Source organism: Nilaparvata lugens, chromosome 9 (genome assembly GCF_014356525.2).
Source record: "Nilaparvata lugens isolate BPH chromosome 9, ASM1435652v1, whole genome shotgun sequence".
Classification (NCBI taxonomy): domain Eukaryota; kingdom Metazoa; phylum Arthropoda; class Insecta; order Hemiptera; family Delphacidae; genus Nilaparvata; species Nilaparvata lugens.
This window is the reverse complement of record NC_052512.1, coordinates 45,021,113-45,040,256: the sequence shown is the minus strand read 5'-3', so window position 1 is coordinate 45,040,256 and position 19,144 is coordinate 45,021,113. Positions and strand designations below refer to the sequence as shown.

General features: G+C 33.3%; 1 protein-coding gene across 8 annotated transcripts in view; it reads left to right on the top strand.

Annotated features, from left to right (window-relative positions):
* The first annotated feature begins 1,962 nt into the window (after positions 1 to 1,962).
* LOC111054963 (heterogeneous nuclear ribonucleoprotein 27C) overlaps positions 1,963 to 19,144 on the top strand; it is an 80,096-nt gene continuing 62,914 nt past the window's right edge. For 3 of the 8 annotated variants that reach the window (XM_039435972.1, XM_039435969.1, XM_039435968.1), the window contains exons 1-3: positions 1,963 to 2,325; positions 7,359 to 7,406; positions 15,911 to 15,951. In XM_039435972.1, coding sequence (XP_039291906.1) covers positions 2,288 to 2,325; positions 7,359 to 7,406; positions 15,911 to 15,951 — 127 coding nt within the window. In that variant the 5' untranslated portion in view covers positions 1,963 to 2,287. The remainder of the gene's footprint in view (positions 2,326 to 7,358; positions 7,407 to 15,910; positions 15,952 to 19,144) is intronic. The other 5 variants (XM_039435976.1, XM_039435973.1, XM_039435970.1 and 2 more) reach the window with 4 other exon arrangements.

The following is a 19,144-nucleotide window of genomic DNA, read 5'->3' as shown; positions in this document are numbered from 1 at the left end:
GTTGGCAACTGTAAGTTGATTCTATTAAATCAATCACTATGAAGAGATAGCAGATCTCGTGTGTATCCAGCGTTATTGTCCTGTTACCAGCTGGCTCAGATCTTTGAATAGTAGACTTGAGATGCGCGGGAACACTAGCGTCAGGTGATCAATTTTCATAACGGCAAGGAAAGTTGTGTGAGTGCGCCACACCAGATTTTTACTCTAATATTGGCGTATAAAGGAGGCTCCTTTTTCCTTTCATATTATCCTTGAAATGCAAAATTTCCAAAAACCTTGTATATACGTCGACGCGCAATTTAAAAAGGAACATACCTGTCAAATTTCATGAAAATCTATTACCGCGTTTCGCCGTAAATGCGCAACATTTAAACATTCAATCATTTAAACCGTCGAGTTGAATCTTAGACCTCATTTGGCTTGGTCAATAAAAGAAATCAAAACACAAAAAAATCACAATCAAAATAAATTTCTAATAAAATACAGAAACAGGCTTCATGGCGGGGTGTGCTGAAAAGAAAGAAAGGAGGAAAAATACCTAGCCAACTATGGTTTCCCATGTAATATCACAGAGAAAAGATAGCATATAAGAAGATATGTTTTGGTAAAGGACCGTAGATCTATGACAATATGGCTGATTATCCAATGAATTTTACAAAGTATATAAAGATTGAGTTATTAATCGAAATGAACAGTGCAATGCCAGAGATAAAAATGTTGTATGATAGAATTCAATGGAGAAATAGTACTTTTTTTCTATGGTCTTATATGTACAGTAGTAACTATATTAGGTTTTGTATTCATATAATGATAATAGAAAAAAAAAATTATCAAACTATGGTACCGTATATCAAAGTTACATTGTCTAGAGAATATTAGTAAGTTCATGTATGTACTCTTACTAGACTTTTAAATTAAAACACTTTCAAAGAACATTATTTTTCTCTACTAATTTGGTAGAAGATTTTAGCTTTATACTTCAAATTTACAACTTGTAATGTGAAAGGATCTTTAAAAAATAATTAAAATTCCCTTAAATTTATTGTTGGTTGATTGAATGCTTTATAACTTCTAATTTGGTAGAAGATTCTAGCTTCATACTTCAAATTTACAACTTGTAATGTGAAAGGATCTATGAAAAATTAATTAAAATTTATTATTGATTGATTGAATGTTTTATAACTTTTTTTTATCAGAAAACATTATATTTCTCTACTACTTTTGTGACAGATAGGCAGATTTTAGATTCATATATACTTCAAATTTCATACAACTTGTTTTGTAGAAGAATCTTTGAAAAATTGATCCAAATTCCCATCAATATTATTTAAATTATACTACAGTACAACCTTGGATGATTTATTTGAGAAAACTTGAAATTGCTGATAATTTTTTGTGTTTTTCTTATCTTTCCACGAGCTATCTAATCTAGAAAATGATATAGTTATTTTACATGTTGTTAGTTTTAATAGGATAATATTATAATGAGAAGTTTTTGATTTTTAAATAAATTTAGAGAAGGTGAAAATACATTTTTTGAAAAGCAGTTTTCAAATCGATCGATAATTCCCGCACAAATGAAGGCGGTTCTATTGAAAGTGGTATAGCCGGTTTCAAAAATATTCGATAAAGCATTCTTTGCCAGTTGAAAATTTAAACTATCAACCTTATGAAGTGATAATGTGTTTTAACATTTTTCAAGATAATGGAACATTATTTATTGGCGATAATTATTGATTATTGGAATTGAAAGAAGGAACTATTTTCATTTTTGCCTCTGCCACTTCATCAATTTTTTCTATGCCTTCACGATAACAAGGCATTCAGTGAGCATCGTTCATCATAGATTATATAAATGATGAATAGTTTTGAATAATTGGTTATTAAATTATTTTCCTTCATCATAATATGATCGATTTTGATTTTCAAGGTTGAAAATTGTCAATCAAAGATTTTATGTCAGTATTTCTAGAATTTTCAATAATGTTTTGAAGCCATGACAGAATCATTTTGAGAGTATTGATTAAATTATAGGGTATATATAATTTTTGAATTATTTTTAGCTATGGAAAATGATTAAATAATCAGAAAAAATATTTTTATAAATTATGTCTCGTGTCTTTATTTTGAAATGAAGTATTACTCCGCTGCGCATGTACTGTTTCTCCAATCGTTGAAGAAGGTCAGCCATTTCGATCTTCTTCTGAGTTCTTCCTATAGCCTCATAGTTGTTTAGACAGACGCTCACAAAACCGGCGCTTAGTTTATTTGTTTGTTAGGGCTTAAAATGCGAGTGAAGAACGAAATGGACGAGGACGAACAGGGGTAAGTGTAATTAATCTTTTAAATAAATTATTCTCCTAGAATTCGATGTTGTGTGCTGTGTCAAAACTTCAAAACCAAAAATGATTTTGCCTCGGTGTCCAATGAACGCCATTTTTGTTTCCTTGTGAGGTAGGAAACTGGAAATTTTTCGCCGATAGCTTTTATTTTCATGTATTTCTCTGTATGTACATAACTTTTCTGACAAACTCCAACAAGGTTACAAACTATAAATTATCTAATAGTCAGCCTCGTTTAGTTATCGTTAGTGTTTATCTGGAAAATAGCATCTAGGCCAAGAACGTGGACTTGTAAAACAGGACATTGTATAATAGAAAGGTAGTTTGTTTAGTTTGAACCGCACTTTATTCCATCTAATATTACATTACATTTATTTTCATTTAGTCTCACTTTTTTTCAACTTCACTCTCCTTGTCCCAATAAATTGTCGGATCAAAAACCCTACCAATTGACCACCTAAACAAGACAAACTTAGCAATAAAATGCCCTTATTTTTAACTCTATCAATCATTTATTGTAGGCTAAATGATTTCCTGTTTGTCATTTATAAATTCATTGTGCAGATCTAGAGTTTTGAGCTATATTTATCGAATTTTACATGGATACAGTAGGCTATCGTACAATATGTTACATCAAATCTCTGTTAACTTACCACAAATTTCTATACAATTGAGAGGTCAATCCCATTTCAAATCATATTGCATAGTATTATTAAATCCTCAAATTAAAATTGAATAAAGCTTTGTTAAAATTAAAAAAAAAATGCCGAAAAACTTGTTTTCCAGACCCATTAGGCTACCTTATAGGCCTACCCATCCTATACTTCAGTTGACTATTACTAGTAAGGGAGTGTTCAAAAGTACCATTATATGCCCTAAAACATAATCTTTGAATTTTAAAAATTTCTATTTTTAGTGATATATTATGGTTAACTTGAATAAATAGGCAAATTCTTATAAAGGTTGCTTAATATTTTTAGCCTATTAATTTTGTTTATTGAAGGTTAGGTACGGTAGATTATTTTTGTATTAAATTCAACCGAATAATTGGTTACAGTTCCCTGATAATTTTGTTTTCCCGTATAGAAAATTAAATTATTAGTTGGATTAGGTCATAAATTAAATTTAATTCAGATATGTGGTTATCATGTGCTAACGCTAATATGTAACGGAAAGTCCTATAATATAATTAAGGAAAGAATTAGCTTATACCATAGCCACCTCTAATACAAGGCCCTTGTCTGCGATATTGCTACGTTGCAGTGTAGGCCAGAATTTAATACATGATTGGTGAAAAATATTTAAAAAAAAATACCAGCTGATCTTTTTCACTTATCATGTATTAGATTCTAGGCCTACACTGCGACGTTGCAATATCGTATGCCGGGGCCTTGTATTGGAGGCGGCTATGTTTATACACGTAGGAGATAGGAAATTCATAATTGACGCATCATCACGTCTCAACTACTCAACTGATAACTTCGAATTTTGCATATAGATTCTTAATTAACCGAGGAAGGTTATAAGTCTATTTTAAATTCTTCAAGATTTTATTCGATTATTTTTGTTAAAACTAGAGCAGGGGTTAGGCCTGCCTACCTCTGCTAGTTTTTCATATTGTAAGGGTTGTTTGGAATTTCCGGTTTTCTAATGAGGTCAAAGATCGTGTGATTTTATCAGATTACATTGATTGTAGTCTATTATAGGCTTTCAATACAGTAATATCCGTTCAAATTATATTTAAGAATATTTGACTAACGGTTCTATTGTAGCCTGTTCGGTGAAAGTTTTGTCACTGCATGCGAACCAGTCTAAGTGCCGGTTGCACAACAGCCGGTTAAATTTTAACCGTGATTAATTTCACGAGAACCAATCAGAGATGCTGTCTTTTCAAAAACGCCTTCTCTGATTGGTTCTCGTGAAATTAATCACGGTTAAAATTTAACCGGCTGTTGTGCAACCGGGCCTAAATCTTGAAGGTACCTACTCATCAAAAGGAATAATTAATTCATTCAAAAGGATCGGAAAATTAATTAATTATTCATTTATCTATTGCACAAACCGCTATAGTTTAATATAATTTTGAACAAGGATGAAAATATAGTGAGTTCCATGTTATAATGGCAGTGGAGAAAGATAGGAGAACAACGTAGCCGTGTTGCGGATCCTCTATACCTTCTATAGACGGTAGCTGATACAATTTTATTGATGTAATAATTAACTGTTCATTCTCGTTTAAAATAATCAATTAAATTTTATTAAGCAAGAAATATTTTTTTGTAATTCCATGATGAATTTACATGTTTTAGTTGAAATATTTTGTAAATAAATGATTAATTCTACATTGTTAAAAGACGATCTGGCGACAGAGAAAAGCGAGAAAGAGATAGCGCTATTCGCTTTGTTGAATGATAGACAAGGACAGCAATACCATTGCTAATAAAACACTGCCATTATAACGTGGACTTTATTATAGGCTGAGATTGTACTATTTATCCGTCATTTTTTTTTTTATGAAAGGTTTATGTTGTTCAAAGTATTAGCCTAATAGGTTATAAAACCAGACATAACTGCAGGAATAAATATTTGAAAATTTTAAAGGTTGACGTTCAAATTTTCAATGGTTCAAAGTCAGAAGAAATGATAGGAAGGCATTCTTGTCACTTTCTTTTCCATCAAATTGTTTAGTAGATAGCCTAGCAGTGAATCTTCAACAATGTCCTCTTATCATTTCCACTGATAGGGTGAATCTTACTATAAAATTGATTTTTTCTAGTGTTTTTTATTTTAATATCAACCCTTGTCGTTTGAAAAGGGTGGCTTGAAAGTGGACGGGATAGGCTGCTTCTCAGAGTAATGTAGCTTAGAGAAATGATAGCAGATATGCCACGGTATAGGGTGTTTATGTTGCAGATTATGGTGTTGTGTATCAATTTGAGATGATACTGTATCATATTGTGTTGATACTGTGTCATTTATGGTGATATGACATGGTAGAGAACCGTTATGTTATGTTGCAAATGTGAGTGTTAACTGAAGCCGATAGTCCTAGTAGTTGTTTTTAGTGAAGCTATGTGACGCTGGTAGTCTCTCATACTGTGCCCTTCTTACACTCTTACACTCCCAACAACACACTAATAATAGACAGTTGTCGACAGTAATCTGAGAAGAAATTTGCAACATAAACGCCCTGTATCATTGGAACATACTAAAGTCACCTAACCTATCCCCTACATAACCATATCTAGAGATTCACGTTGTAAAGTTAGCATCCGGATTAACATTGGTGTTGCTATCCTCCTTGTCTGTCATTAGTCAAGGCAAATAGATCTATCCTTTTCTACCTCCACACCATTGCCAAATCATTTGTTGGCTATGAAGAAAAGTAATTCTATAATGTGCTGAAGACTGAGAAATCAAAATTTTTTCTATTTAAATAAAAAAACTCCAATTTTATCAGAGATTGACAATGGTGTAACAACCGAAACCGGTCTTTCTAAGTATCAATAAATCTGTAGTTTTTGACAATTTCTTAGGGCCGTATTCCGAGCTCGGGATTTAGCTAAGTTCTAGACTTTAAACAGCTGGAGTCAGAAAATTAGCTTTCCGAAACTTGGCGTAGTCGCAGTCATTGTCATAGTCACGTTTGAATTCATTTCAAAAAACTAGAAAATTGAACAAAAAGTAGAATAAAGAAAAAATTTTTGTAAAAGTTTCAGCTATTTTGAATCATTTTGGAATGTTAATTTCGTCAAGGAAAAACGTTTCCAATTATAGAAATGAGAAAATAAAAACTGTTACTACGCCCCGTTTCGGAGAGCCAATTTTCTGACTCCAGCTGTTTAAAGTCTAGAACTTAGCCAAATCCCGAGCTCGGAAACCGGCCCTTAAGGCTGTTCAAAGGCTAAAAATAAACTTTCTACTGGTGATATTTTTCAAAGTTTTTCGATTTGTATATCATCAAGCTATCAAAATGATGTTTTCTCAGGAAAACATTTTCTTCCGATCATTAATTTTTGAGATACGAGCGCCTAAAGTTTAAATTTTTGGAACAGAACATTTCAAATTCGGAAGGAGATAAATCCATTTCAGACATTTAGAGGATAGATTCTTCATGGTATTGTTGATCTGGTAAACAAAAATTTTCTGAGAATATCAATTTTTAAGAAGATTATTCAATTTACCAAAAAAAAAACTTTTTTTAATTTCTGTTATTTTTGGTATTGAATAATCTTATTGAAGATTGATATTCTCAGAAAATTTTTGTTTTACCAGATCAACAATACCATGAAGAATCTATCCTCTTAATCTCATGGATTCATCTATTACCGAATTTAAAATGTTCTGTCCCAAAATTTTAAACTTTAGGCGCTCATATCTCAAAAAGTAATGATTGGAAAAAAAGGTTTTCCTGGAGAAAACATCATTTTGGTAGCTTGAAATCGAAAAACTGTGATAAATATTACCAGTAGAAAGTTTATTTTTAGCCTTTGAACAGCCTTAATATTGTTGTCTTTGGAATATTTTATTAATATTAATTCTACAATACTATTTACTCTACAATAGTATTATTATTTTACTCTAGTTATAAATGGGGGCGAGAGTAACATGCCTATCCTCATAGCGTACTGCACTTCTACTTCCAAATTTACCTAAAATTACCAAATTTTTCCTTAAATTTACCTAAAGATACAACATTTTTTCGTAGAAATTTATTTTAGAAATAATGTTTTTGATATCTTTTTGAAGACATGTCTATCCTAATATATACAAAAAAAATACCAAAATTTATCTAAAGATACCAAATTTTTTCGTAGAAATTTATTTCAGAAATAATGTTATTGATATCTTTGTTGAAGACTCCTTTTAGGATCATATAGTTTGTAACAGGCGCAGCGCATAACATACTGTTCTACTCCCAGCTTTTTTAAAATACTAAATTCTCTTTTAGAAATACTGTAATATTGTTGTCTTTGTCTGAGGACAATTCTTAGGAATATTCTTCTCTTTGTCTAGGACATTGGTTGAAGACGTGGATGGCCAGAACAGCTCCAATAACGCTGAGTTAGTAAAACGTTTCAATTAAAAACTCTTTTTTTATAAAAAAATGCATTATTATTAATTTTAATATTTATTTTGGCACACACTTTACTCTTGTAGTGAATCACTTGTATCGATTTTTCAATTTCGATACTATCGATTTTCAGTATCGATAGTATTGAGATCGATATTTTGCTATCGATATTATTGGGATCGATATTTTGTTATCGATAGTATCGAGAAAAACTTTTGATTGTGTATTTTGGTTACAGAATATCACCACTGGTAACAGAAATAATAGGCCTAGTTGCACAAGAGTCAGTTAAATTTTAATTGTGATTAATTTCACAAGAACCAATCAGAGAAAGCCTTTTTGAAAAGTTGGCTTCCCAATCAATACTGAAATTCGATAACCGGAAATTTAATTCCTGTTTCAATGTGCCGATTGCACAAGAGCCGGTTAAATTTTAACCGTGATTAATTTCACGAGAACCAATCAGAGGCGTTTTTCTCTGATTGGTTCTAGTGAAATTAATCACGGTTAAAATTTAACCGGCTCTTGTCTAATCGGCACATAGAGACAGGAATTAAATTTCCGGTTATCAAATTTCAGTATTGATTGAGAAGCCGTATTTCCAAAAAGGTCTTCTCTGATTGGTTCTCGTGGAATTGATCTCGTTTAAAATTTGAACTGATTTTGTGCAATCGGCACATGAGAGACAGAAATTTAATTTCCTATTATAAAATTCCAGTATTGATATTATCGAAAAAACATTTGAAATAAGTGTATTAAATTATAGAAAATGACAACTGTTAACCAAAATAGAAGTATAAATTTAATTTCCTTGACATAAATATGTCCGGTTGAACAAAAGTGTGTTGAAAATTTAGAGAGAATCGGTGAAGGCTTTTTCGAAAAGGAGGCTTCTCTGATTGGTTCTCTCTGCATTTAATTGTGATTAAAATTTGACAGACTTTTGTGCAACCGGACTTTGAATAATTATGTAACTGCCTGTCATGACTATTTAATTTGTATTTAACAGAAATTTAAATTGATTAATTACTGATACATGTGGAAAACTATGAATTTGTCAGCAGAACACTATATATATATTTTTTGATAAAATTTTGAAATAAATCATAATCAGACTCTTTGATAAATTTTCAAGCTTGTTTGAATTAAAATAGAAACAATTTAATATTTAAATAAACTAATCCTTATTGATCAATTTCTAAGGTGGTTTGAATTTTAATAAAAACAGTTGAAAATTTAAATATTTTGTTATTCATTTTTAAGGTGTTTTGAATTTTAATAAAAACAGTTCCAATTTTAAAGATTCAGATACTTAAGCTGGGTTTACACCAAAGTTATCAACTAAATGTTAATAACTTAATCCTTATAGATTCTATTAGATTGAACGGAACTTGACATACACATATGTTCATCATGTGTATGAAAAGTTATGTTCAATCTAATAAAATCTATATGGATTAAGTTATTAACTTTCGTGTAAACTCAGCTTTATATGATCCATTTTCAAGCTAGTTTGAGTTCAAATAAAAACAGAGATAATGTGAATATTTTTATTTCATAAATTATATGATTGATTGAGTACTTTATTTATGTAGATTACAATATACTGGCTTATACACTTATATACAATAGCTTGCAATACAGCAAAATTATAGATGAATTTACATAATATAGACTAAGAAAATAATTATTGAACTGTATATGATATGAAAAAGCAATTTGTAATGAATAATAACTATAGATAATAATCATATTGTTATGCATCTACATAAATTGGCGGAGCTTTGGACATATCAATGTCCATTCTTCGGAAAGAATATTAAAAATATCCTCCTCACTAACTCTCTATGATCAGAGAGTCGATGATCATAGATAGTATATCGATACTGAAAATACATACTATCAATATTTTTTAATATCGATATATGAGTGATTCATCACAAGTAAAGTGTAGCCACTTATTTTTACAAACTTTTTGCCAATTTTTCTTTTAGTTTTTCAAAGTCTTGAAAAATAAATGACATCATTAGAATGTTGTTTTGCTAGTTTACATTAATGACGGATTGTCATTTATCAGTATCCGTGACCCAGTCCGGAACAGTGGTGATATTATTCCCTTGTTTTTCAATGGGACCGTTCATACTCGGTCTACCATAGAGGAAAGATAGCACAAGAGGATATGCCTTGTAGAATTCATTCAAAGTTTGCAAGTTTTGTATCAAATTATGGTGTTGTGTATCAAGTTGAGATGATACTGTATCATATTGTGTTGATACTGTGTCATATTGTGGTGATATGGACCGTTATGTTGCAAATGTTAGTGTTAACTGAAGCCGATATTCCTAGTAGTTGTTTTTGGTGCAGCTATGTGACGCTGGTAGTCTCTCATACTGTGCCCTTCTTACACTCTTACACTCCCAAAAACACACTAATAATGGACGGTAGTCGACAGTCAACTACTGTCTATTATTAGTGTGTTGTTGGGAGTGTAAGAAGGGCACAGTATGAGAGACTACCAGCACACATAGCTTCACCAAAAACAACTACTAGGAATATCGGCTTCAGTTAACACCCACATTTGTAACATAAAGGTGCGTACAGATATACGCGCCGCGAACATGAGCAATTCACTTTTAATCAGCTGACTATATCTGTATTTTTACAGAAACGGTATAAGACAGATATAAAAAGCTTGGCATCAGCTGATTAAAAGTGAATTGCTCATGTTCGCGGCGCGTAAATCTGTACGCACCTTAACGGTCCTTTACAAGGCGTATCACCACACATGATACAGTATCATCTCAACTTGTTACACAACACGATAATTTGATACAAAACTTATAACACACCTGTAAAAAACTTTGAATGATAGACAGTAATCAGAGAAGAAGTTTGCAACATGAATGTTATTTACCATGGGATATCTTCTTATGCTATCTTTTCACTATGGTTGCAACGAGCTGATTTGGGAATATTGGAAATTATGGGAATTTTATTTTCACTGCATTCTGATACTGATATGTGTGAATCAGTCTATTTATTATAATAAGTTTCATTGCTGCTCAATTAAATAGTAGTTAAATTTTTAATAAACTTTTCTTGGCTGATCCTTGAGTAGCAAAGCTTTTTTAAAGTAATGTCGGCTGAAGTAATTAATATCTTATTGAAACGTGCATCCTATTAAAATATATGAGCTGATAAATTTTCTATTTACTTTGAATCTCACTAAGCTTTAACACAACCGTAGATGAAAATGAATTTATTTCAACAGTAGATATTGAGCCTTGAGTTATTAGTTACACTACACACCGTAGAGAGCCTGTTTGATTTTTATTTAATGACTATTAAGTTAATTAGTGATTAAATTTGATGACTATTTGAGAAGAAGAAATCGCTCGAAATGCCGCTGATAGAAAGCTGTCAGTTTGAAGCCGAGAGAAATACTTGAAATAGTTGAATTAAAGAGCAATTTTTATTCTCATGAAGCCTAATCTATAATATAATATAATAAAGGAAAGAACTGGCTTTACAAATACAGGATAGGAAAATTATGTTTGACGCATCATCACGTCTCAACTACTCAACTGATTAACTTGAAATTTTGCATAAAGATTCTCAATTTACCGAGGATGGTTTCAGGCCTGTTTTAAATTCTAGATTTTAGTAGGTCAAGTTTTCAGTTTGTCATGCTATGAGACCCTTGCGGAGCCCGGGTTACCTGCTAAATCGAGATGAAATATTTTTGTTGTTAATCACATTTCTACATAGGCTGTAAACAATATTAGGTAAATATGCAGAGATGGAAAAGGATAGTGCTATCTTCTTTGTGGAATGATAGACAAGGATAGCAAACTGGATTTGATATCAATTAATATAATCCAATTAAACTAAAATTATCTAATTAATTGATAATATGATCTCAAATCAATATTTCATATCAAATTCGATTGTATTGGAATGTTTAAGCTTTTGGCCTGGAATTTGTTATTATTTAATTATCATTATTTTTTATGGCTTGGAATCTATCTTGCATATGAATTTAGTTTTTAATTAAAGATTAATAAATACTTCTTAGTTTTGAATGAATGATTGCTTCTCCCTCCACATTCTATAATTACCTACAAAATTTGAAGATTAGAGAATGCATGTTTTAAAAATATTCTATGATTTTCATGCACTTATGAATGCCAAAAATAATATGCACTAGTGAGATGAACGTTAATATCGGGGCACCGAGCTTCTCTCCATTTTACTTTCCTTGTCCTATTACCATAGGTAAGGAAAGTATTGCTTTCCAAAAAAAATTAAGGTACCCTAATTTCAAGTTTTCTATACGTTTCAAGGTCCCCTGAGTACAAAAACATGATTTTTTCACGATTTTCTCAAAAATGACGACCGATTTTTTTCAAATTCATACCCTGTATAATTATTTATCAGCTCTATCAATTGGCATGAGTCTCCTTACTGGGAAACTAATGGGGGGTCCACCCCATCCTTGAGAAATGGACTTTGTTACCTCCTTCTCGTGCATGAGCTAGGTAGGTAGAGCAGTTCATAAAAAGAACACATAGACGAGATATTTCATCTGTAGAACAGCTGTTTTGACGACTTTTAAAAAAATTTCACAATTTACACAAAGGAAAAAGTAATTATATATACACATAAATACAGAAGTCTGATCGTAGTTTCAAATATGTTGCCGCCAATCGTAATTATGTTATTCCCCTGAATAATTCAGGGGATTAATAATTCAGAATAATTATTATTCTCGTTTAAGAATGGGGCTTACAGTTCAATGAGCAAGGAAAGTTGTGTGAGTGTACCACACCAGATTTTTCTTATTTACTGATAAACGGAACACAATTCTCTTAGATGATTGTGTTTATATTTCACAGCTGGCTATACGTCAGCTTATGATTTTCGGGGATGCGATATTTTGATTTTCCACAGAATCACTCGCTCACTTTTTACCATCCACAAACGACGAAAGTCTCAGTTGTTTCAGCCAGGGATTAATTATCCTTTTAATGTCTTTCAGCGAATTTTCCACGGGGTGAGACCTAGTGCAATCGAATTTTTATATCATAAACCTACTATGTTCCAAATTTCGTGAAAATCGTTGGAGCCGTTTTCGAGATCCGTTGAACATAAATAACCGCATATAAAAATTCAGAAATTGCTCGCTTAATATAATAGGATAATGTCAGCACCTGATTAACATTGGTGTTGCTATCCTTGTCTTTCAGCAGACAAATCAGATAGCGCTATCGTTTCCTACCTCTGCACTGTTGCCAATGTTTGGAAGTTTTGTATCAAATTATGGTGTAGTGTATCAAGCTCAGATGATACTGTATCATGTTATGTTGATACTGTATCATTTTGTGGTGATTTTTGTATCATCCTCCTGTAGTGAGGACCACGTTATAATGGGGTCAGTATTTGATTAACATTGGTGTTGCTATCCTTGTCTATCTTCAGACAAAGCAGATAGCGTTATCCTTTTTCAACTCGACAACGTTGCCAAATCAATTATGTGGAAGTGTGATGAAGTATCAGAATATTTTATGTGAATTATTAAAAATAATTATCATTAAACATAAATCCCAATTAAATGCTGTAAATCACCCCAAAGACTTCTGCTACTGCAAATATTGACAACAGGGTAAACAGCTAGATGGAAATTCGATGAGCGCTACTATTCAAAAATTATTTCTCAGTACCTTGTCAGTTTGGTGTAAGGGTAAGCATTCCTGACCGGCAATTAGGAAGTACCAGGTTCGATTCCCGGGCTGACTAATAATTAATAATTTTTGTATTGTAGCGCTCATCGAATTTCCATCTAGCTGTTTACCCTGTTATATTTGCAGTAGCAGAAATCTTCGGGGTGAATTACAGCATTTTATTGGAATTTTCGTTTAATAATAATTATTAATTCATTAGCATTTGAATAGTTGCAATATCCCAGTAATTCCCATCTGTAAAAGAAATATTTTTACAATTAATCAAAAAATAAAAAAATAATCACTTAATAATCACGTCTGTGTACACGATATCTCTCATCTCCCAATTAAAGGAATGACTTGATATTTGGATCGTAAGGTCTTTACAATATAAGGATCCGACACAAATAATTTCGATCAAATGCGATTCAAGAAGGCGGCTAAAATGGCAAAAATGCTGTCAAAAACAGGGTTTTTCGCGATTTTCTCGAAAACGGCTCCAACGATTTTGATTAAAGTTATACCTTGAATAGTCATCAATAAGCTCCATCAACAGCCACAAGTCCCATATCTGTAAAAATTTCAGGAGCTCCGCCCCATCTATGCAAAGTTTGATTTTAGATCTCCAATTATCAGGCTTCAGATACAATTTAAACAAAAAATTTCAAATGGAAAAGATTGAGCATGAAAATCTGTACAATTAATGTTCAGTAACATTTTCACCTAAAATTGAAAATAAGCTCTAAATTCGAGAAAATGTGATTATTCAATTGCAAATTATTGTCGATTCTATCAAATCATTTACAATGAAGAGATATCAGACATTTTGTGTCTCCAGCGTTATTGCCCTGTCACCATCTGGATCAAATCTTTGAATAGTAGACTTGAGATGCGCGGGAACACTAGCCTCAGGTGATTAATTTTCATAACGGCAAGGAAATTTGTGTGAGTGCGCCACACCAGAATTCATATTTTTTTACTGGTGAATGGAATTTTATCAATTTGAGGTAGAATCTATATATATAAAAGCGAAATGGCACTCACTCACTCACTCACTCGCATAACTAAAAATCTACCGGACCAAAAACGTTCAAATTTGGTAGGTATGTTCAGTTGGCCCTTTAGAGGCGCACTAAGAAATCTTTTGGCGATATTTCAACTCTAAGGGTGGTTATTAAGGGTTTAAAGTTCGTCTTTTAGCATGTATATTCTTCTTCTCCCAATCTCTTAATTATATGCTTTATTTATCATGCTTTTATTTATGCTTACATATTACATAACTAGTAGGTAACCCGTGCTTCGCAAGGGTCCATTTTAAAACTGCAAAATGGAAACTTTACGTAATAAAAAATCGAAATTTTAAAATAGGCCTATAACCATCCTCGGTTAATGAAGAATCTATATGCAAAATTTCAAATTAATCAGTAGTTGAGTATATTTCAGACGTGATGATGCGTCAAACATAATTCCCTATTCCTTACGTGTATAAGCCAGTTCCTTCCTTTATTATAGTATAGAAAACTGAAGAATACATAATACTTGGAAACCTCACAGAATCATATTGATTTTTCCAATACATCAATAAATTTTAGTTCGATTAGGATCCTCCTCAATTTGAATCAGGCAGCCCTTTGTTTTCCCAATTCCAAACAAAATACCTAAAATACTCGTTTCACTGGGAATTCGTGTCTGATAGTACATTAAAACTGAATAATATAAATTATTACTTATTTTATTGTGATCTATTCATGTTTTTCTTATGAAATTCAATTATAGGCCTACAGCATGAAGACTATGTCCAATTCATTTGTACTGGTGGCAAAATTTTACATTAAAGATAATTATTTGATAAAATCCAAGTTCAATAGTAATGAAAACAAATTCCTTCAAAAAATAATTGATAATAATACGTTTCGAGGGAAAAAATAAGAACAAAAAAAATGGGAAGCATCGGGGATTCGAACCGAGGAACCGACGCTCCGTAAGCAAGCGTTTTACCGCTGCGCTACATAGACGTTCGTAAATGTTAGTCTTATAACCTCCTCATAAACAGACACACTTTGGGCTATGGAACTTCATGTAGCCTACGGTAGCATAGATGAATTTGAACATTAATTCTGAAAAATCTAGAAGGAAAATTGAAATTTTGGGCTTCCAGGTGCACGAGATTAATATTTTTAGAATCTATGTTCAAAATATGGAGATCTAAATCATTCCCGTTTTTCCGGTATGCAATCCACAAGTTGACATGTTTTGATGCGAACAAACTAACAAACACAACCCTACTCTCTCTTATTATATAGATACTGTACTGGTATTATGACACTATAGAGAAAAGATAGCATAAGAAGATATGCCATGGTTTGTAGAATTCATTCAAAGTTTGCAAGTTCTGTATGAAAGTATGGTGTTGTGTATCAAGTTGAGATGATACTGTATCATATTGTGTTGTGATACCATGTGATGATAATATGCCATGTTGAAGGACCGTTATGTTGCAAATGTGAGTGTTAACTGAAGCCGATAGTCCTAGTAGTTGTTTTTGGTGAAGCTATGTGACGCTGGTAGTCTCTCATACTGTGCCCTTCTTACACTCTTACACTCCCAACAACACACTGATAATAGACAGTAGTCGACAGTAATCGGAGAAGATATTTGCAACATGAACGACCTATACACCATGGGATATCTTCCTATGCTATCTATGATGATACTTCAAAATAATTGTAAATTATTTTAATGTATGTTTAAAAGTTTTTATTATTTTGTTACAGGAAACTTTTCGTAGGAGGGCTTAGCTGGGAGACCACCCAAGGTGAGTGTTGAGCTCAAAAAATTAATTTATTTATTCACTAATTTATTTTAAAAAAATATATGAGAGCACAAGTAATGACATCCCATAATTGTTCTTTAGGCTGGTCACTAACGGTAGGACATGCATGATACACATGTCGTCATAAAGTGTTGTGTCGGGTCGCCGCCAACCGGGTCGCTGTCTCCCCGACAACTAAGCTCCTCGCAATTTTGACCACAGTAAACATACAGTATGGAAACTTGGCTAGTACCCTGACGCTAAAATCCGCCATCTTGTTAGGAAGCGCCGCATTGTAATAGTATTGATGGTAGGTTCGGATCACTTTAATGATCCGGATCAATTGATCTCATTCACTGCCACGAGCCAATCAGAAGACCAGGATTGGGACTTCCCAAGGTCACGTGACGTGTTCAGTATTGGCGTCATGTAAAAAGCATTGGTTAGATAGGCGATTGATTACAAGTTTCCATTCTGTACTTATTCTGTGTTTTGACCACAGGCGTCTGCCGATTCCCTGGCAAAATATACCATTGCCGTCAACTATAGTGAGGTCCACGTTATAATGGCAGTGTTTGATTAGCAATGGTATTGCTATCCTAGTCTATCATTCAACAAAGCTGATAGCGCTATCTCTTTCACGCTTTGCTCTGTTGCCAGATCGTCTTCTAACAATGAAGAATTGATAATTGATTAACATAATATTTCATCTTTTATGTAGATTCATTATGAAATAATTGAAAAATATAATTTATTGATTGATAAAATATGATTGATTATGTTTAAACGAGAATGAACAGTTAGTATTACCATAATAAACAATAGCGTAAGTAGATATCCCATGGTATAGGGCGTTTATGTTGCAACTTTTACTGTTATCTCAAGCCGAGATATGTCAATTATATTCGATTTTTACTGTTTTTTTGGGGTGAGAGTGTATGAACGGCACAATATGAGAGACTACGAGCGTCACACAGCTTCACGGGAAAGAACTATGTGGACTATCGGCTTGAGATAACAGTAAAAGTTGCAACATAAACGCCCTGTACCATGGGATATCTACTTAAGCTATTGTTTCTCTATGATATTACATTGATAAATCTTTATCAGCTACCGTCTATAGAAGGCATTGACAAGACAGAGGATCGGCAACGTTGATCTTCTATCTTTCTCCACTGACATTATAACGTGGACCTCACTATAGTCTCCCCGACAGTTGATCCCCTACTGGAACGTAGGAGCTTGGTTGTTGCCGACAACAGTCGGGCCGGGGACACGAACGGTTTTTTGCCGTCGCCGTGCGAAGTACAAAATACACAGAAAGGCATGGAGAAGGACACACTTCAGCCGGCCAGCGAAAAACCGGAGCCGGTGAGAAAATCAGCTGGATGCACTCACGGCTATTCTCTACTTTGCCGGACATTTGAGTGCATTGTAGGCTACATATGGAGATGAACCACTACCTCCGTAAACACGGAGGTAGTGGATGAGTGGATGAACACACGGTACGGCAAACAGCCGGCCGGCCCTGCCTCTACGGTGTGCCCCGTCCACTGAAACCGATTTCGTCCGAACTAGCATCGGCCGAAAACTACCGAACTCGTCCGAACGATCCCCCAACAAAGAAAGCTACAGATGCTCGTCCATTGCAACAGGTTCATACGGCCGATCCGAATTGAATGGGATTTTCCGGCTCTATCCGGCCGAAGTCGAGCTGAGACAACAAAGTGTTCCGAACCTAAAATTGTTTCACAGTCTTGTTTGTTTTTACTCTCCTTGCCCTATTACCATAGGTAAGGAAAGTATTGCTTTCCGAAAAAAATTAAGGTACCCCAATTTCTAGATTTCTATACGTTTCAAGTCCCCTGAGTCCAAAAAAGTGGTTTTTGGGTATTGGTCTGTATGTGTGTGTGTGTATGAGTGTATGTGCGTCTGTGTACACGATATCTCATCTCCCAATTAACGGAATGACTTGAAATTTGGAACGTAAGGTCCTTACAATATAAGGATCCGACACGAACAATTTCGATCAAATGCGATTCAAGATGGCGGCTAAAATGTCGAAGATGTTGTCAAAAACAGGGTTTTTTGCTATTTTCTCGAAAACGGCTCCAACGATTTTGATTAAAGTTATACCTAAAATAGTCATCGATAAGCTCCATCAACTGCCACAAGTCCCATATCTGTAAAAATTTCAGGAGCTCCGCCCCATCTATGCAAAGTTTGATTTTAGATTCTCAATTATCAGGCTTCAGATACAATTTAAACAAAAAAAAATTGAGTGGAAAAGATGCAGCATGAAAATCTCTACAATTAATGTTCAGCAACATTTCCACCTAAAATTGAAAATAAGCTCGAAATTCGATAAAATGTGTTTATCCAATTGCAAACTGTTGGCAACTGTTGATTCTACTGAATCATTCACTATGAATAGATAGCAGACCTCGTGTGTCTCCAGCGTTATAGTCCTGTCACCAGCTGGCCCAGATCTTAGAATAGTAGACATGATATGCGCGTGAACACTAGCCTCAGGTGATCAATTTTCATAACGGCAAGGAAAGTTGTGTGAGTGCGCCACACCAGATTTTTGTTTTTTGAAGTTGTTCTGTTTTATAAAGTTGTAACTATGGACAATGAAAAGTTGATAAGTTTGTTTCAAGAGCATGTTCCATTGTGGGATATGCGAGACAAAAGATGTGATGTTCAAAGGAATCTGTGGACAAAGATTACAGAACAAATAGGATCTGAAGATAAGTTTATTGTAATGAATAACTAATTTAGTGGATATTTGTTCATTCAATTTTCAAAATCTCAATATGAAAGTTTTGATGGCTATGATAGTAGTTGAATCAATATTTAACTACTGAACTAGACAGACATAAACGGTTCCAATGGATGACCATATTCGGCCGGCAGATTCGTCCGATTCAACGGCCGAACGGATATGTTGAATACGGTTCCAGTGGACGGTTACCCTAAATCTACGACTTGTTCAGTCATTGATACGTAGTTCACCCCTCAAAATGGTTGTGTTGTAGATTTTTCAGTGTCCAGAGTTGTCATTTTAGTATTTTGTCCTTGTATTTTAAATTTTATCTTGAAGGAAGGAAAGCTCGTCAAATGTGGTCACTGACATCCGAAAATAATTGAACATCTTATTCTCGTCATTCCTAAGCTGGAGAAATGGAGAATAAAT